The following is a 21,380-nucleotide window of genomic DNA, read 5'->3' on the forward strand; positions in this document are numbered from 1 at the left end:
TAGAAGTACCATTTGATCCAGCAATCCCACTCCTGGGTACATATCTAAAGAAAATGAAAACACTAATTCAAAAAGATACATGCACCTGAATATTCATAGTGACATTATTTACAGTAACCAAGTTATGGAAGCAACCTAAGTGCCTATCAACAGATGAATGATTAACGATGCTTTATTTAAAGATTTCCATTATGGAAAACTTGGAGACGTGTTTATTATACATCCCACTCAGGTTTAAGTATTTGTTTTTAGGATGGGTACCCTTACTTCCCCCTCAAAATATCCTGTGTCTTTTATTGGCAAGTATGTCACGTGATTTATTCCTAAGTTCCTATTTACTTCCTTTTATTCTTCTCAACAGTCAACTTCTTCACAAGTTCTGTTTTATTTGATTTAATATTTGATACTTTCACATATTTTACTATATCCATGTTTATCTATTTGGATTATTTTTTATAATTCTGTTTTCCTGTTGAAAGAGATGAAGTTTTGTTCACACGTTGTTGAAAACATCAGTATCTATGTTTCTTATAACATTTAGTTCAGATTAAAGTCCTGCTACCTCACCGTGACATAGTTCTTGTGATTTTGACAGTACAGGTATCCCTTGTCATATCTATTTACCTTTCATTTTGTTCCTTTTTGTTTCGGCTATTTTTATTTTCTAAAATAAATTTTTTTCTCTACCATTTTAGTTGTACCTTAAAATTTTTAATATGTGATTTCATTAATAATATGGAATTTTCATTAATATTAGAGATATTTTTAACTCCTATTTTAATTCTCCTTATACCTATGAATTATTTAGACATGTCTTTCCTAATTTCTAAAAATGTTTTTTGTTATAGCTTTTTAAATTATAGTCAGAGAATGTGGGATGATACTAGTTCTACAAAATTTACTGAGATTTGCTTTATTATTAGACATACACAATGAATTACCATGAAGTTCCAGGTATCCTTGAGAAGAATATACATTTCCTAACTGTTACACAAAGGTCAAACTTGAAATTGTTGCTTTTACTTTGTACTGTTTAAGTCTTTGCTAAGTTTTTTTTATTGCTTGACTTTTCAGTTCTGAGAGAAATAAGTTATCTATCTATTTATATATATATATATATATATTTACTAATATCTAAGTAAATATCTATTATGATTTTTTTCTTGTAATTCTATTCATTTTTGTTTTTATAATTTAAAAATTAAACAGCTAAACATGGTTGATATTTTTCAGATCCTCTGTGATTTAACTCTGATGTTTGACTAGTAATCAATTTCTGAGAATGTGTATTAAAATTTCTTCATTATAGAGTTGTCTACTTTTCACTTTAATTCTGTCCTTTCTTGTTTCATATATTTTGATGCTTTATTATTAGGTAACCATCATGTCTCCTGTAGAAAGCATATAGTTGGGTCTTGCTTTTTTATTCGGTCATCTCATTTAGTTGGTATGCTTAGTCCATTAATATTAAATATAATTACTGATGAGATTAGCTTTAGGTATACTAGTTTATTATTTGCTTTCTGTTGGTTCTGTCTTTTTTTGGTGCCTTTTTTCTTTCCTTTTTGCCTCCTTTTGGATTATTTGATAGTTTTTATTATAATTATGTTTTAATTTACATATAGGCAATTTATCTTTACATAATCCTTTTTAATCAGTTGCTCTAGGAATTACAATATATTTCCTTAATTTTCCACATTCTATTAGAGTTAATTGTAACAATTTACATAAAATGTAGAAATTTCAGAGCCATATGTATATTTATCTACCTTTACCCACTGTCCTTTATACAATAGTAATCATATTTACAACATCTAAATACAATGTTATAATTTTTGCTTTAAATAGTCTTAGTATTTTTTTATTGACATATAGCTGATTTATAATATTTTGTTAGTTTCAGGTGTGAAACTGACATAGTGATTCAATTATTTTTCAGATTATATTATACTATTGGTTATTACAAGAAAATCCCTCTGCTATAAAGTCAATCCTTGTTGCTTTTCTATTGTATGTGTAGTAGTTTGTATCTGTTAACCCCATATTCTTAATTTGTTCGTCCCTGCCCCACTGTCTTGTTTGGTAACCATAAGTTTGTTTTCTATGTCTATGAGTCTGTTTCTGTTCTGTATGTAGATTCATTTGTACTATCTTTTAGATTCCACATATAAGTGATATATAGTATTTGTCTTTCTCTGTCTGGCTTACTTCACTAAGTATAATGTTTGCTACAGAGTACAGGTCTTTTGCCTCCTTAGGTAGGTTTATTCCTAGGTATTTTATTATTTTTGATGCAATGGTAAATGGGACTATTTTCTTTCTCTTTCTGATGATTCATCATTAGTATGTAGAAATTTAACAGATATCTCTATGTTTATTTTGTATCTAGCAACTTTACCAAATTCATTGATGGGATCTATCAGTTTTCTTGTAGCAGCTTTAGGATTTTCTTTGTAGTATCATGTCATCTGCAAACAGTGACAGTTTTACTTCTTTTCGATTTGGATGTCTTTTATTTCTACTTCTTCCCTGATTGCTACGGCTAGGACTTCCAAAACTATGTTGAATAAAAGTGGTGAGTATGGGCATCCTTGTCTTGTTCCTGATCTTAGATAAAAATCCTTTCAGCTTTTTACTGTTGAGTATGATGTTAACTGTGAGTTTGTCATATATGGACTTTATTATGTTATGCCCACTTTCTGGAGAGTTTTAATCATAAATGGATGTTGAATTTTATCAAAAGCTTTTTCTGCATCTATTGAGATGATCATATGGTTTTTATTCTTCAGTTTGTTACTGTGGTGTGTCACTGATTGATTTGTGGATATTGACAAATTCTTTTTCCCTAAGATAAGTCCTACTTGATCATGGTGTATGATCCTTTTACTGTATTGTTGGATTTGGTTTCCTAGTATTTTGTTGAGGATTTTTGCATCTGTGTTCATCAGTGATATTGGCTTGTACTTTTGTCTTTCTTTTTTTGGTGATATCTTTGTCTGGTTTTGGTATCAGGGCTATGGTGGCCTCATAGAATGAGTTTGGAAGTGTTCCTTCCTCTGCAATTTTTTGGAGTAGTTTCAGAAGGATAGATGTTAACTCTTTTCTGAATGTTTGATACAATTCACCTGTGAGGCCATCTGGTCCTGGACTGTTGTTTGTTGGGAGTTTTAAAATTAATGATTCAATTTCAGTACTAGTAATTGGTCTGTTCATATTTTCTTTTTCTTCCTGGTTCAGTCTTGGAGATTGTATGTTTCTAAGAATTTGTTCATTTCTTCTAGGTTGTCCATTTTATTGGTGTATAGTTTCTCATAGTAGTCTCTTATGATTCTGTGTATTTCTGATATCAGTTGTAACTTTTCCTTTTTCATTTCTGATGTTACTGAGTCCGTTCCTTTTCTTCTTGGTGAATGTGGCTAAAGGTTTATCAATTTTTTTATCTTCTCAAAGAATCAGCTCTTCATTTCATTGATCTTTTGTTTTTTCAGTCTCTATTTTGTTTATTTCTGCTCTGATCTTTATGATTTCTTTCCTTCCACTAACTTTGGGTTTTGTTTGCCCTTTCTCTAGTTGCTTTAGGTGTAATGTTAGATTGTTAATATGATATTTTTCTTGTTTCCTGAGGTAATCTTGTATTCCTATAAACAAACTTCCCTCTTAGAGCTGCTTTTGCTGTATCCCTTAGGTTTTGGATTGTTGTGTTTTTGTTTTCATTTGTCTCTAGGTCTTTTTTTGATTTTCTCTTTGATTTCTTCAGTTATCCATTGGTTATTTAGCAGCATATTGCTTAGCCTCCTCTACATGTTTGTGTTTTTTTGTAATTTTTTCTTGTAGTTGATTTCTAGCCTCATAGCATTGTGGTTGGAAAAGATGCTTGATATGATTTCAATCTCTTTAATTTACCAAGTCTTGCTCTGTGGTCCAGCATATGATCTATCCTGGAGAACATTCCATGTGCAGTTGAAAAGAATGTATATTCTGCTCCTTTCAGATGGAATGCTCTATAAATATCAAGTTAAGTCCTTCTGGTCATTTAAGGCCTATGTCTCCTTATTGATTTTCTGTTTGGATGATCTGTCCATTGATGTAAGTGGGGTGTTAAAAGTCCCCCACTGTTATTGTGTTACTGTCAATTTCTCCTTTTATGTTTTTTAACATTTGCCTTATATATTAAGGTGCTCCTTTGTTGGGTGCACTCCTCTGTCTTTCAGCTCACTAGTCTGTTCTCACTAGTCTACTATTGATTCCTTATTGTGTATTTTTGTATCAGTTATTATACTCTTCAACTCTGGTTGTTCTTTATATTTTCTAACTCTGTAGAAAACTTCTCACTCTGTGCATCCATTCTCCTCCTGAGTTCTTTGATCATCTTTACAATTATTATTCTGAACTCTTTCATGGGTAGATTACCTATCTCCATGTCATTTAGTTCATCTTCTGTGGTTTTATGTTTTTCCTTTGTATGAAACATATTCCTCTGCCACCTCTTTTTGTCTAAATTGCTATTTGTATTTTTATGTATGTGGGAGATTAGTTGTGTTTCTCAACCTTGGGAAGTGACCCTCTGTAGGAGACATACCATGTGTCCCAGAAGTATACTCCTCTCATATCACACAAGGGCCAGGGGCCAGCTGGTCCCAGGGTAGTGTCTGGACTGCATTTGCAGACTCATTCCACAGGCTGTCAATTTGTAGTTTTCTTGCTTCTAGTGTCTGTCCCCTGGTGGGTGAGGCAGTTCTAGAGGTTGTGCAGGCTTCCTGGAGGGAGTGGCTGGTGCCTGCTCACTGGTGAATGGAGCTGAATCTTGGCTCTCTGGTGGGCAGGGATGTGTCTAGAGGTGGCTGTGGACTCAGAAAGTCCTTAGGCAGCCTGTTTACTGATGGGTGGGACTGTGTCCTTGCCCATTTAGTTATTTGGCCTGAAATGTCCTAGCACTGGAGCCTATAGGCTGTTGGGTGGGGCCCGGTCTTGGCACTAATTACCCAAGAATCAGCCATTAGGAGAGCTCATGCAAATGAGTGATCTCCAATATTTCTATCACTATCATCTGTGTCCCCAAGGTGATTCACAGCTGTCTCCTATGTCCCCAGGAGACCCTTCAAGACCGAGGTAGGTCTGGCCCAGGCTCCTATCGAATTCCTGCTTCTGCCCTTGGTCCTGGTGTGCATAAGATTCTGTGTGCACGCTTTAAGGGTGAAGCCTCTATTTCCCCCAATCCTTTGGAGTTCCTTCAATCAAGCCCCACTGGCCTTCAAAGCCAAATACGCTTTGAAGGGGCCTCCTCTTCCCAGTGCTGGACCTCTGGGGTGGGGAGCCTGATGTGGGAGTCAGAACTCTCACTCCTGTGAGATTACCTCTGTAATTTAATTATTCTCATTTGTGGGTCACCTACTCAGGGTGTATGGGATTTGACTATATCATGCGTGTGCTCCTCCAACCCACTTGTGATTCTATCTTTATGTCTTTAGTTGTAGAAGATCTTTTCTAGTAGGTTCCACTCTTTACTGATGGTTTTTCTGCAGCTAATTGTGATTATTGTATGCTCATCAGAGGAGATGAGCTCAAGGTCCTTCTACTCTGCCAGCTTAGTTGCTCTCCTTTGCTTTCGCTCAAAGGGTGTTTTTGCTGGGTATATATTTCTGAGTTAACTCTTTGAATGTATATATTTTTAAGGTGCTGAACACTTAAAAGATGTTGTTCTACTGTCTTCTGGTTTACATAGTTTCTGAATGAGAAGTGTGTGGTATTTTGATTTTTGGTACTTCTGTATATAATGTGTCATTTTTGTCTGGCTAATTTCAGAAGGTTTTTATACCTTTTATTTTCAGCAATTTGTCCATGATATAACTAGACTTGTTTTTTTCAATTTTATTCCATTTAGGGTTCTACCGAACTATGGACCTTCTAGAATTTAGAAATTTATATCTTTCACAAAATTTGGGAAATTTTCAGCCTTTTATTTTTTGTATTTTTCTGTTCCATTCTCTCTTTCCTTTCCTTCTGGTACACCGGTTACCTGTCTGGTAAAATTTTTGATGTTCTCCCACATTTCTCTGAGCCTCTGTATTTTTTTGTCAGTCAATTTTTTTCTCTTTTCCTCTGTAATCTTTATTCAGCTATTAAGCCCATAAGTTAATATTTCAGATTTTTTCACTTGCTACTTTTTAATATTTTCTATTTCTTTGCTGAGATTTCTTCTTTTCATTATTTTCCTTTTTTTCTTTAAATATTGAGCTTAGTTATAATAACTGCTTTAAATATTTGATAATATCAATATCTGCTTCACTTTTTCTTTTAATCTTTTGTTGTTGTTAGTTTTGTTGTTTGTTTGTTGGTTGGTTTATTTATTTATTTATAGGGAGGTACTGGGGATTGAACCCAGGACCTTGTGCATGCTAGGCACACACTCTAACCCTAAGCTATACCCTCCCCCCTTATCTGCTTCACTTTTAAGTTGTCCTCTGTTCATAATAATGGCCCATGTTTTCCTCCTTCTTCATATGTCCTATAATTCAGACTGTATTGTGCATACTGTGGGTGTTATGTTGTATATACTATATAATATACTTTTGTTGCCACCCCCTCCCTAGCCTAAAATGTCTCCTAAAATGAGAAATCCTACCTAAATTCATTATTTTTTACAATTCAAAAATTCTTGTACTATAGAAGTAGGCTTTGTCTGAAACTCGGGTTATTGGACAATGATAAGAGTGAGGATCTCTACAGCCAGTGAGGTTAGATTAGTATCTGTTTCACTTGAGATTAGCATTGTGATGACATTGCCCTTGTAGCTGGTTTTCACTGGTGCTACAGTCATTGATTTTCTTTCACAATAAATGGTAATGGTTCAAGTATCTATTCTTCAGTCACAATGCTCTCAGCTAAATGTATACATGAACACATATCTACACAAACCATCTTAATAGTGACATTGTTGCTTACAAACAGGACAGAGGTGTCAAGAAATATCACTGATATTTGACATTTTCCTAAAAATACTATCAGGTGTAATTATACTTAAAAAAGAAAGAAGATACTTAAGAGTTTAGAAAGAGAGTTCAAAATCACAATTACTTTTTGATAATATAGTTGTACATCTGAAAAATAAAAACTTAATAGGAATACTATTGAGTATAACATGAGAATTTTGTATATAAAACAATACAGTGGATGAATAGAACTATTTTAATTGACAGCCACCTACAGAAATATTTGGGAACAAATCTTAAAATAATAATGAGGCATTATTTCTACTAAAGGACACAAAAGAAAACTTGAATAAATAAAAGAATACTCCATGCATGCATAGATAGATTCAATATTATAAAGATGTTTTGCTCCCCACATATTAATGCAAAATTTAGTTTGTTGCAAAGAAAAATAATAGCAGGATTTTTAAAAATTAGATGAGTTTATATGTAGCAAAAATAAATATAAAAATAAGAAAATTATTTAAATAAGAAGTAATGGTCAATTATAGGCAGTTTGGAAGGTTAGTGCCCTATACGGTTCTTACTGTAATAAGTACAATTCTGAATACATAAATATATATTTAAATTTTTAAAAATTTCATCTAGTTAACAAGCATAAAAAATAGAGTAAACTTTAAGGATCTCAAAAGACATTGTTAAACTAGAAACCCTGAGAGATAAATGGTAGAGATTTTGTTCTGAGGTTTTCTGCTACACTTTGGAGAAAAACTTAAAAAAAATATTGACTTACTGAGATATAATTCACAATTTACTGATTTAATGTGTATAGTTCATTGGTTTTTAGTATGTTCAACGTTGTGTAAGCATCAGCAAAATCTAATTTTAGAAAGTTTGTCACCCCAAAAGAAATCCCATAGCCATTAGCAGTCATTCTATTCCTACTCCTCCATCCTTAGGCAACCACTGAATTCCTTCTGTTCCTGTAGGTTTGCCTACTCTGGACATTTCCTATAAATGTACTTGCACTATATGTGGTCTTTCATAACTGGCTTCTGTCACTTAGCATAATGTTTTCAAGGTTTATCCATGTTATATCATATTTAAGTATTTTATTCATTTTCATTGGTGAATAATATTTCATTGTATAATTATATCACTTATATTTATTCATTCATCATTTGGTGAGCACTTGTATTGTTTCGACATTTTGACTATTCTGAATAATTCTGTTATAAATGTGTATGTGCAAATTTTCATGTGGATGTATATTTTCATTTCTCTTGGGTATATACCCAAGGATGAAATTGCTGGGTCTTATGATCACTTTATATTTAATACTTAATGGAACTGCCAAATTGTATTCCAAAGAGTCCTCATGCTTTTACACTCCCACCAACAAAGTATTGGTTTCCGACTTCTGCATATCTTTATCAACCCTTGTTAAAATCTATCTACTTGATTATAGCCATCCTGGTATGGATGCAGTCATATCTCACTGTGGTTTTGATTGGCGTTTCCCTAATGACTAAAGGTGTTGAGTCTGTGTGTGTGCTTATAGCCCATTTTTGTGTATTCTTTGGAGAAATTCAGTTGTTTTTCCTATTTACATTTGAGGGTTTTCTTTTTAAATACGGAATTCTAACAGTTCACTGTATATTCTGGATATGCATCTCTTATTAGATATATGATTTGAAAATATTTTCACCCAGAATGTTGTTTTTTCACTTTCTTAATGGTGTCCTTTTAAACATGAAATTTTTAATTTTGATAAAGCTCAGTTCACCTGTTTTTGGTTTTATTATTTGTGCTTTTATTGTAGTATCCAAGAAATAATTGCCTAACTCAAAATCACAAAAATTTATTCTCATGTTTTCCTCTGACAATTTATAATTTTACCTCTTATATTTAGGTCTATGATTCATTTTGAGTTAGTTTTTATGTATGGTGTAAGGAAGGGGTTTGGCTTCATTCTTTTGCATGAGAATATTCTATTGTCCCAGCACCATTTGTTGAAAAGATTATTTACCCATTGAATTATGTTGGCACCATTACTGAAAATTAATTTACCAAAAACAGTAAGAGTTTATTTTTGTATTTTCAGTCCCATTCCATTAATATTTATGCCAGCACCACCGTGTCTTGATTACTGTAGATTTTGGTAGGTTTTGGAATAAGCAAATGTGAGTACTCCAACTTCAAACTTGAACTTTTCCTCTGACAGCTCCACGGGGTGTGATAGAGGGGAGTCGATAAAATCTAGAGGCCTACTTGAGGTGGATAATCTAATAGGAAACTTGTGTAAAGCCTATACTGAAAGTGGTTGTGCAGTCAGTGCAGTTAGTTAACTAGAAGTGAGTTCTACCTTTCAAAAATGCACAAAAGTAAAACTCGATTGCCTACATCAAAACTAGGGCTTAATAGGAGGGGGAAAAGCAACCTGAGAACTGCTAACCAGAAAACTGCCTTTAAAGTGCTAGTGTGTGCTGCAAATTTACATTACCTGTCCTAAGAAGGAGATTTTAATTTTGTTAATTTATTCAACTTTAGAATTTTTATGCTGTAAAAAACCTTTGATCATTTTATAAATCATCTCTGTACCTAATAATGCTTGTTGTCTTAAATCATTTTGTCTGAAAATAAAAATGGCTATACTAGTTTTCCTTTGGACAATATTTGCCTGATACATATAGTTTTAAGGACAATTTTTAGAGCAAAATTGAGGAAATAGAAATATTTCCTATAAAACCTCCCGCCCCCAACACATCAATACTCTCTTCCATTATTACCATCCCGCATGAAAGTGGTACATTTATTATATTCTGATGAACCTACATTTATACATCATAATCACCCAAAGTCCAAAGTTTACCTTCGGTTTCACTTTTGATATTGTATATTCTATAGGTTTGGACAAATGTATAATGACATATATCCATTATCCTAGTATCATACAAAGTACTTTTCATGCCCTCAAAATCCTCATGCTCTGCCTATTCACCTCTCCCCTACCTCCATCACCTACAACCCCTGACATTTTACTTTCTCCATATTTTTGCCTTTTCCAGAATGTCATATGGTTGGAATCATACAGTATGTATCCTTTTCAGATTGTCTTCTTTCACTTACTAATACACATTTAAGGTTTCTGCATGTCTTTTGTGGCTTGATGGCTCATTCTTTTTAATGCTGAATATTATTTCATTATCTAGTTGTACCGTCATTTATTTATCCATTCCCCTACTGAAGGACATCTTAGTTGCCTCTAAGTCTTGGCAATTTTGAATAAAGCTGCTGTAAACATTCATATGCACATTTTTGTTGGACATACATTTTCAGCTCCTTAGGGAAAATACCAAGGAGTGCAATTGCTGGATCCTATGTTAAGAGTATGTTTAGTTTTGTAGGAAATTGCCAAATTGTCCAGTCTTCCAAAGTAGTGTACCATTTTGCATTCCCACAAGCAGTGAAAGAGTTCCTGTTGCTGCACATACTTCCCAGCATTTTATATTGTCAGTATTCCAGATTTTGGCCATACTATTAAGTGTGTCATGGTATCTCATTTTTGTTTTAATTTGCATTTCCCTTATAACATATGATAGGGAGCATCTTTTCATATGCTTGTTTGCTATCTGTATATGTTCTTTGGTGAGGTGTCTATTAAGATCCTTGGCTTATTTTTATTGGGTTGTTTGTTTTTCCTATTGTTGAGTTTTAAGAGTTCTTTGTAAATTTTGGATAATAAGTGCTAATCATCTGTGTCTTTAGCAAATATTTTTCCCAGTCTGTGGCTTGTCTGTAATTCTCTTGTCTTCCATAGAGCAGTTTTTAATTTTAATGAACTCCCACTTACCATTATTTTTTTCATGGATTATGTCTTTGCTGTTGTATCTAAAAAGTCATTGCCATATCAAAAGTCAGCTAGGTTTTTTCCTATGTTATCTTCTAGGAGTTATGTAGTTTGTGATTACACAAATTGTTCTGTGATCCATTTTGAGTTAATTTTTGTGAAAGATGTAAAGTCTGTGTCTAGATTCTTTTTTTTTTTTTTTTTCTTGTAGGTGTCTAGCTGTTCCAGCATCATTTGTTGAAAAGATTATCTTTGCTCCATTGTATTGCTTTGGCTCCTTTGTCAAAGATCACTTGGCTTTATTTATGAAGGTCTCTTTCTGGGATCTCTGTTCTACTACAGTCATCTCTTTGTCTATCTTTCCTTGCATTGTTTTGATTATTGTAGCTTTATAGTAAGTCTTGAAGTCCCAGTAGTTTCAGTTCTCCCACTTTGTTCTTCAATATTGTGTTGGCTGTACTAGATCTTTTGCTTTTCCATATAAACTGTAAAATCAGTTTGTTGGAATCCACAAAACAACATGCTGGGAAATCAATTGGGATTGCATTGAATCTTAGACCAAGATGGGAAAAACTGACATCTTGACAGTATTGAGTCTTCCTATCCATGAACATGAAATGTCTCTCCATTTATTTAGTTCTTTGATTTCATTCATCAGAGTTTTTTAGTTTTACTCATATAGATCTTGTACTTTTTTGGTAGACTGTTAGACTTATACCTAAGTATTTCAGTTTTTGGATGCTAATATAAATGGCATCGTGTTTTTTACCCTCCTCCAGCACGTTTTGTGTTTTTGATGTTATATTTTACATCTTAATGCTTATCCTTTAGCTTTTTTTTTGTAATTATAATTGATTTTACAACATTTGTTTTTTAATCTTTGTACTAGCTTATTTAAGTAGTTGATCCACAGCCTTTACTATATATTCATCTTTACCATTGGAATTTTTCCATTTCTGTAAATTCTTTTTTTTTTTAACATTTTTTATTGAGTTATAATCACTTTACAATATTGTGTCAAATTCCAGTATAGAGCACAATTTTTCAGTTACACACGAACATATATATATATACACACACAATGTCACATTTTTTTCTCTGTGAGCTACCATAAATTTCTGTAAATTCTTGTTGTTGTTGCTGTTTCTTCTGACTTAGGGAAGACCCTGTATCTTTTAGGGTCAGTTTAGTATTGGTGAACCCTTTTAGTTTTTGTTTGCCTGAGAAGTTCTTTAACTCTTCTTCAATTCTCAATGATAATCTTGTGAGGTAGAGTATCCTAGTTGGTAGGTTTTTTCCCTTTTAGCATTTTAAATATATCATGCACCTCCTTTCTGACCTAAAAAGTTTCTGTAGAAAAATCAGCTGATAGCCTTATGGGAGTTCCCTTTTATGTGACCCTGTTCTTTTCTTGCTGTATTTAGAATTCTTTCTTTATCTTTAACTTTTACCATTTTAATTATGCCATCTCTTGGTGTAGGTCTGTTTGGGTAAATCTTGTTTGAGACTCTCTGTGCTTCCTATACCTGGATATCTGTTTCCTTCTTCAAGTTTGAGAAGTTTTTAGTCATAACTTCATCAAATACATTTTGGACCCCTTTCTCTTTTCTCATTCTGGGACCCCTATAATGAATGTTAGTATGCTTGATGTTGTCTTAGAAGTATCTCAAACTGTTTTAATTTTTTAAATTTGTTTTTCTTTTTCCTTTTACAGTCAAGTGCTTTCCATTATTTTGTCTTCCAGATCATTTTTTAATATATATATATATTTAACATTTTTTATTGATTTATAATCATTTTACAATGTTGTGTCAAATTCCAGTGTAGAGCACAATTTTTCAATTATACATGAACATATATATATTCATTGTCACATTCCTTTCTCTGTGAGCTACTGTAAGATCTTGTATATATTTCCCTGTGCTATACAGTATAATCTTGTTTATCTATTCTACAATTTTGAAATCCCAGTCTATCTCTTCCCACCCCCCACCCCCTTGGCAACCACAAATCTGTATTCTATGTCTATGAGTCTATTTCTGTTCTGTATGCTTTGTTTGTTTTGTTTTGTTTAGATTCCAGATCACTTATGCATTCTTCTGTTAATTCCTTCTCATGAATTTTTCATTTCAGATATTTTTTTATTTAGCTCTGTCTGATTCTTTTTTATATTTTTCCAGTTCTTTCATCTCTTTTGTCCTCTGGTTCATTTAGCATTATAACTAATACTTTGAACTCTTTAGCTGATAAATTATTTGTCTCTGTTTCATCAGTTTTTTCTTTTTTTAGAGGTTTTTTTTTCTTCTTCTTTTGCTTGAAACAAATTTGTCTGTCTTCTCATTATGCTCCACTTTGTCCATCTCTATGAAATTAAGTGAAACAATTATCTATCTTGGTCTTGAAGGGGTGTCCGTGTGTGAGAGTATTCCCATAGTGTCTGTGTGTGCCCAGTGGCTTTATTAGGAGAACTGAATCTGAAAGAAGCATGAGTTACTTCTTCCTCCAGGGTGTGTTTGCAGCTAACATTTTGGTAGGAAGTGGGGCTAGAGATGGAGGGTTTAGAGCCAGGGCCAGGTGTGATCCAATGCTTCTTCTATGTTCAGTATTTTACATTGCCCTACTGGGGCCAGAGGTGGGTCCCCCATATGCTAAAGCAGAAATCCTAATGGTCAGCTCCAAGCTGGATCCATTCCTTCTAAGTGTTTCACTCTTCCCCCTCTCAGCATTGGCACCTTTGCCTCAGAGGTGAGCAGTTCTGGAGCAGGAGGGGCCAGAATGGGTGCTTGGTGTGAGCCAGGGCATGGGCTGGGTCAGTCACAGCATATCAGTCAGAATTCCAGACTAGTCCTAATCTGCCACCTCCATGAATGCCTGGAATGGCTGCCCTCACCCTGTTCAGACACAGTGCCAAGTCTGATCCAGCTCTGTTCCCCCATGACTGTGCATTCTCTTTGGCAATGGCAGCTTTAACCTTGGTGAGGCGCTGTGCCAGAGCAAGAGGAGCTGGAGCACACTCTTGGCGTAGGTTGGGGCTTGTGCTGGGGTGGTCCCAGGCAACCAGTGAGAGCTTGAGATATCTCCTGTTCCACCATTCTCTGAGAACCTGCAATAGCAGCCCCTGCCCTGTTCAGATTCAGTGCCAGGTCTAGCTGGTTCCTTCCTCACAACTGCACACTCTCATAGGCAGTTGCAGCCTTCACCCTAGTAGGAAGCTACACCAAAGCTAGCATGGTCAGGATAGGCACTTGGGTGGTCCCAGGAAATTAGCTAAATCCTAAGCAGTTTCTTTTTTTTTTTTTCTTTTAAATGTTAAAAATTCAAGTATAGTTGATTTATAATGTTCTGTTAATTTCAGGTGTACAGCATAACGATTCAGTTATTCTTTTTGCAGATTATGTTCCATTATAGGTTATTACAAGATATTGAATATAATCTCCTGTGTTATATAGTAAATTCTTGTTGCTTATCTATTTTATGTATAGTAGTTTGTATCTGTTAATCCCATACTTCTAATTGGTCAGTCTTCCCCCACTACCCTTTGGTAACTGTAAGTTTATTTTCTGTATCTGATTCTGTTTCTATTTTGTATATACATTTATTTGTATTATTTTTTAGATTCCACATATAAATGATATTGTATAATATTTATATTTCTGTCTGACTTATCTCACTGAGCATAGTATTCTCTAGGTTCATCCATGTTGCTGCAAATGGCAATATTTCATTTTTTTAACTGCAGTTTCAATCTACTTCCTCCACCTTGTTCCTAGGAGTAAGCAAGTGTGTGCATGCTCTTCACAAATAGAGTCAAGGTTTCTTAAAGCCCTCCTATTGTCCGCTGGTTTTCAAACCAGCTAAGGGGACTCGTCTTCTCAGGGTTGGGTCCCAGAGGTGGAATGCTCAGTATGTGGTTCAGACCTCTCACTCTCCAGAGAGGATCTACTGTGCAACCCCCTCATCTCCCGTGTCACCTCTCAGGACACAGGTCTCAACCTGATTATTACTCTTCCCTTCTTATCTGACTCTGTGTGAATATTTCTTTATAGCTTTGGTTGTACAGAGTCTTTCTGTTAGTCTCCAATTTTTTTTTTTTTTTTTTTTTAGTGAGAGTCGCTCCATGTATGGATAAATTTTTGATGTGTTTGTTGGGGGAGATGAGCTCAGTGTCCTCCTCCTCGAAGGTATTGTTAAAGTAACAAAAGAAAATCTTCAGTGGATCTAATCAATACAGAAGAAGGAAAATATGAAATAAATTACATAGGAAAAAATAACCTTTGAAATGGCAAAATTTTTAAACTCATACAAGTATATTTTTTACAACTCTCTGCAAATAATAGAGTTAATAACATGGGTGAAATGATTTCAAGGAAAATTCAATTTACCAAAACTAACTCCTATAGTATAGAAATCATAAACAAACCAATTTCCACTGAAAAATAAAGTTATCAAATAACTAGCCAATGCTAAAACACGAGGCCCATTTGATTTTAGAGACTTTACTAAATGATCAGACTAGGTAATCCTGATGATATAGAATTTGCTATTGTATATTGCTCCAGAAAATAGAAAAGGAAAAAGAAAACCATTTCTTTATTGCTTTTGATCATAGAAGGAAAGTTTTTCTTCTTTCACCAGTAAGTATGATGATGGTAAGCTCTGGATTTTTCATTCATAGTCTTATCAGGTTAGGGAAGTCTTTTTTTTCTTTGTTGAGGTTTTTGTGTAATCACTTAAAAGAGTGTTGGACTTTCAGTTGCTTTTTCTGTCTATTGAGATAATTGTGTAGTTTTTTTTTTATTGCATTAATATGTTGTATTACATTAACTGGTTTTCCTGATGATAACCATATTTCCATCTTTTAGAAAAATTTCTTTCTTTTTCTTTTTTCTTTTTTTTTTTTTTTTTTTTTTTTTTTGCTGTTCTTTTATTCTTTGTCTTAAGGTGGATGGTTAGGTTATTGATTTGATAAAATTTTTTTTAACACAGCTGTTCATAAGTGTAAATTTCCCTCTCTGCACTGCTTAGGCTTCATCTCAGAAGTTTTGGTGTATTTTATCACACATTCTTCTCAAAGTATATTTGTTTTTTTCTTTGACCCATTTGTTATTTAGTCAGGTATTATTAACATAGTCACTGCAGCTTTCTTATGCTTGCCTGTTACATAATATATACTTTTCCATTGTTTTACTTTCAACATATTAGTCTCTTTAAATTTGAATTGTGTCTCCTTTAGACAGTTTATAGTTTGATATTGTTTTTTTAAATCCAATCAGGCTGTATCTGCCTTTTGATTGGATTGTTTAATCCACTGACATTTAATGGTATTATTGGTATTGTTGGACTGATGTCTGCTATTTTTATTTTTGTTTTCTATGTATTTCCTGTCTTTTTTGTTTATTCTCCTTTACTGCTTTTTTTGGCATTAAGTGAATATTTTTAGTATAAAATTTTAATTTCTATAATGAACTTTTTTTTTTTTACTATTTTTGAATTATTTTCTTAGTGAATGCTCGACTTACCAAATAGAACTTAATTTATTTGAATCTACTTCAGATTTATACTAAAATAAATATATTCCTAGATAGATGGAATTCCCCTTTGACTCTTTTTGTTCTATTATTATTATACATGTTATATGTGTTACAAAATGAACAATACATTGTTATAATCATTACTTTATATATTTGTATATCTTTAAAGAAGTTGACAAGAGGAAGATTGTGTATATGTACATATATAATATATATAATTTGTTACATTAGTCTTTTTACTTCTTATTTGTGGTTCTCTTCATTTGTTCTTGTAGATTCAGATTACCATTTGATATCATTTCCTTCATCCAGTGTAGTTTGTTCTCATACACCTTTTTTGGGTTGTTATTTTCAAATCTATTATATATCCAATATTATAATTATATATGTATTATTTTTTACATTGCTTCTTAAATCGGTTAGGAGAAGATTGGAGAGAAAACATGCAATTATACTGTCTTTTATAATTATTTACATAACTACTTTTACTCATAATCTTTTTTTGTGTGTGTGTGAATTCATATTACTCTGTTTCAGCCTGAAGAACTTCTTTAGTGTTTTTTTGTAAGAGCTTTGCTAGCAACACATTCTCTCATGTTTTTGTTATCTGGAAATATCGTTATTTCACCTTCATTGTTGAAAGATGACCTTGATGAACATAAGATTCTTGGTTGACAGTTTTTTGTTTTTTTTCCTTCCAGTACTTTAAATTTGTCATTCTACTGCCTTTTGGCTCCATTGTTTCTGATAAGAAAGTCAGCTATTAATCTTATTGGGACTCCCTTGTATGCAGTGAGTCATTTTTCTCTTGCTCTTTTCAAGATTTTCTTTTTTGCTTTCACCATTTTTACTGTGATGTGTCTGGGAGTAGATTTCTTTGATTTTATCCTACATAGTTTATTGAGGTTCTTATATGTGTAGATAATACTTTTTAAAAAATTTAGAAAATTTCAACCAATATTTCTGTGAGTGTTTTTCTGCTCATTCCACTCTTCTTCTTCTAGTACTCCCATAATGCATATGTTAGTGTGATTAATAATCCCACATTTCTTTGAGACTGTTCATTTTTCTTTATACTTTTTTTCTCCTTGTTTTTCCTGGCCAGTTGCAATTATCTTCTACTTGTTTTCCATCATCAGTATCTTACTTTCTCAAAATTTTATTAAATAAATCCGTATTAGTATTTCTGAGACTGCTTTCTGCATATTAATTCCCAACTTGAAAGCTTCCATTGACTCTCCATTGTTTGTACTGCAAATTAGTTTTATAGATTGCCGTCGTATGGCTCCTTTGTACCTTGTCAAATTCTTTTCACTCTTCTTCTACATTAATCTTTTAATCTACCCAAAATAGCTATTCATTATTCCCTCAACAACTAGGCACATTCTGCCTTCATGTCTTTTCTTTTGCTTTCCTACCCAAATTTTATCTTTTACTGCTCAATCTAGCTTCCAGGAAGTCTTTTGTAAAAATCTAGAAAGTCCTCTGTTATAAAATGAATATAATCAAAGCAGAAAGCCTTCACCCAAAAATTAATTATTGGAGTTAGAAACTGAAGTAAAACATTAATTAAACAACTCTTCTTTTCTGCTGAAATCAGTGCTTGATATTGATGTGTATTGATAGAAAAATATAGTTGGTTCCATGTATATAAACAACTGCAGATTTACTGTTTTGGTCGGCTAATGGTTTAACAATTATTAGAGGACCATTGGATGGAAAAAAACATCAACTGAGAAGAATGAGTCTCTTTGCTGGCTCTGTTACTTTTTTCAGTTCTCTCTTTTCCACTCATTACCAAAATTAGTAATCACCAACCAGCTGTTCTCGACCTCTTAGAATACTGCTCAGAGTCCTTGAGCTGAAGTTGTCTCTTTGTAATGATCACTGATCTATATTTAATGTCAGCAATTCTTTTTCATATATAATACAGATACTTTTTAATCTTTTTTTACAACGTGAATGATAATGACCAATATTTTATTATTGGTTGCTTTTTAGTTGACATAGGGTAAAAGAAAGAGAAGGCAATGTCAGAAAGTATGCCATGGAACAAATAAGGTATACTGTATGCTGACAGTTGTTTAAACAAATTGGATAAAACTATCCTGACATCCTAGTTGGATTTGGCTTTGCCGTTCTGAAGCTATTCTGAAATTTTAAATTTATATGCATGTAAACATCGCTCTACACAATAGGTTTCTACTATTAATAACTGTGGCAATACAAGAATAAATATGATATTTCTTAAATTAAAGAACAAATATATCTCAAAAAACAGGTGAATTTTATCAAGATGAGACAGAATTATAAGCAAAAACATAAATAAAAGACAATTGTCATAGGCAGAAGTGACTTTATTTACCTTTTCTACTCTTTTTGACCTTTTATTCAAAACCTTAATGGAGTCTAAACAATGTACTCCTTCCCCTATAAGAAGTTATTATATTTGTTTAATGCAAGTAGGGTAGATCATTAAACTTTTTTAAAATCTTGGAATGTACCATCTGTGTTCATTGTCTAATAGACTTTCCTTTAAATGAATTCGATGAAAGTGCAATGATTTTGATAGTCTATCATAAGCTTTAAATGGCAAGTCTTTCTGCATATGAAAGAGACTTGCTTGTTTTATGAATAAAATTTTAAGCCTAGTATGGATTTTCATAATGTAACTTATTATGCAGATAAGTATGTATATATGTATCTTCAACTCTGAAGTTGTTTATCTTGAAACTTAAATAATTAAAATAACTTTATATGATACTAGCTTTATACATAAGAATGTGAAGCAATACAAATTGGAAAAGTTTTAAAATAACTTTATTGATAGTCAATTGTTAGAACTCAACAAGTTATTCCTAAATTTAACAAAATGTTAACAAAAATGTTAGGATGCATAGACATGTTTATCCAGTTCACATTTTTAAAATTACATTAAAAAATTCCTTTAGTCAAGCTTTTAAAATTCTCATGGGTAAGTGAATTTAAAACAGATTTAATAAAATCCTTGTTCTTTCTTTAGGAAAAAGTCAAAGAGAAGGAAGAAAATCTGAATCTTGCAAACCAATTCTTAAAGTAGAATACAAGACCTGTAGAAACAGGTATGCATTTTTATTTTGAGGGATATGGGAAAATAGGTAAGAAATAGAGATAAGAAAGGCAGATAACTTTTAATGTTTATGTATTGTTTAAAATTTTATGTAATTGCAAGTATATTAACGGGCTGAATCTTCTTCATTGATAATAGAGTTCTTATTGTTCAATAGGTGTGTCTATGATGTCAATATTATTAATATTGTAAATGGTAACTCTTAAATATGTTCAAATTCCTATGAATATTCAAATGAGTATTATATACATTAATTTTAACAATGTAGGATTTTTTTGGCCATACAATTACAAGTAGCAATCATTCAACATTATTAAGTAGTAAAAGCTATGTATGTACTGGTATTACACATGAATTAAATATATAACCAAGTCTCTATACTTGAGGATCTTACATTCTGAATCTAGGAAGATTATAGTTAGTTGGAAGGATAAACATTTATATGTACTGGCATAGTAAAATCATGAAAAATTTTAAGAAATAGAAAATTAAATAAAATGATATTTAGTAAAATTTATCTTGTCTATATAGAAGCCACATCCTATACATCAACAATATTCTTTATACTTGCAATAATTATTAGTGGCATATTCTCGTCCAGAATTACCGTAATTACAAATCTTGCCTAAACCTGAGTTTTATTTTAACTCTAAACTGTATAATTCTGTTACTTATATCCTCACACTAGAATGTTTTCTTCTCTACATAGGTACATTTAATGTTTGTTTATAGCTGCTCTTCTAAAGGTATGATAGATAGACAGATCAATACCTCTTTAGCCTAGCCTAATGCATAATTAGTGAAAATGACTATGGTTTTATTACTATTGTCAGTAAACTATTAAAACATTTAAAATGTAATCATTATGGACGAAAATATTTCACAAATACATTCATTTCCTTCTTAAAAAGGTGTTTTATAACTTGAACTTTGCTTGAGTCTTCAGGTTCAATATTACTTACATCAGTTGTTATATAACATTGTACTTCAAGGACTATTGAAGCATTGAGCTTTATATAAACCCTGCCTAGTTGCTTGTGGCTTTTTTTTTTCTTTTTCACTTATGTATTTATTTTTGAAAGTTTTTCTCTGTCCTTCAGTTTTGGGCTGTCAGGACTTCTAATTTCCATTGTATTATCCCCTAGTATCTAGTCTTTTGTTTTCTGCTAACTAAGAAATTTGAAACCCAACTTTGTAAAATGGAAATAAATAGGTTCATGTGAAGGCGTGAGAGGTTTCTCCATAAAATACATGATCCATGGACTTTATGGCATCTATTTTGTTATATATAAATGTATTTCTATGAGGTGCCCAACAATATCCAGCTTAATTCAATTAAAATAATATGTATTATGTTATTACTATGTAACATGCATTGTACATTTTGTTTGACATACTAAAATAGAAAATACTGTCTGTTATGGTCTCGTAGCAGAAGTAAGCCCATAAACTAGTGGTTTCTATACAACATGTGAGGTGCTTTTACAGAGACATGCTAGGAGAGCACAGCAAAAGGGCACCTTACTCTGCCTAAAGGGAGCAGGGAGGAGAATAGTGAAGAGAGAAATCATTGAAATTCTTCTTGGGGAAGGAGATGCCTGAGATGGGACTTAAGGAATGGATGATAGAATGGTGCCAGGTGGAGGGAGGAAAGGGTGAACATGAAGAGAAGGTACTTCTGAAATCAGGAATTCAAGACAAGGCAGTGTAAAGTAACGAGTAAAATCACTGGTTATTAGAGTAAGACAGCTGTGTGACCTTGAAAATTTTTACTAACTCTTTTAAAATTTACTTTTATCATCAACAATATCTGTTTCATTGTAATGTTTGTGGGGATTAAATTAAATTATGCATAAAGTTTATAACATCATAAATTTGATGAGTGGCACATAGTGGATTTCTTAATAAAAAGAAGTTATTGTTATTGTCATCGTCAAAGCCATGATATTTCACATCATTAA

General features: G+C 32.6%; 1 protein-coding gene across 3 annotated transcripts in view; it reads left to right on the top strand.

Annotated features, from left to right (window-relative positions):
* The window catches only part of STXBP5L (syntaxin binding protein 5L), a 290,135-nt gene that overhangs the window by 128,975 nt on the left and 139,780 nt on the right, over window positions 1-21,380 (top strand). For all 3 annotated transcript variants that reach the window (XM_074364363.1, XM_074364371.1, XM_045507179.2), the window contains exon 10: window positions 19,333-19,411. In XM_074364363.1, coding sequence (XP_074220464.1) covers window positions 19,333-19,411 — 79 coding nt within the window. The remainder of the gene's footprint in view (window positions 1-19,332; window positions 19,412-21,380) is intronic.

Source organism: Camelus bactrianus, chromosome 1 (assembly GCF_048773025.1).
Source record: "Camelus bactrianus isolate YW-2024 breed Bactrian camel chromosome 1, ASM4877302v1, whole genome shotgun sequence".
Lineage (NCBI taxonomy): Eukaryota > Metazoa > Chordata > Mammalia > Artiodactyla > Camelidae > Camelus > Camelus bactrianus.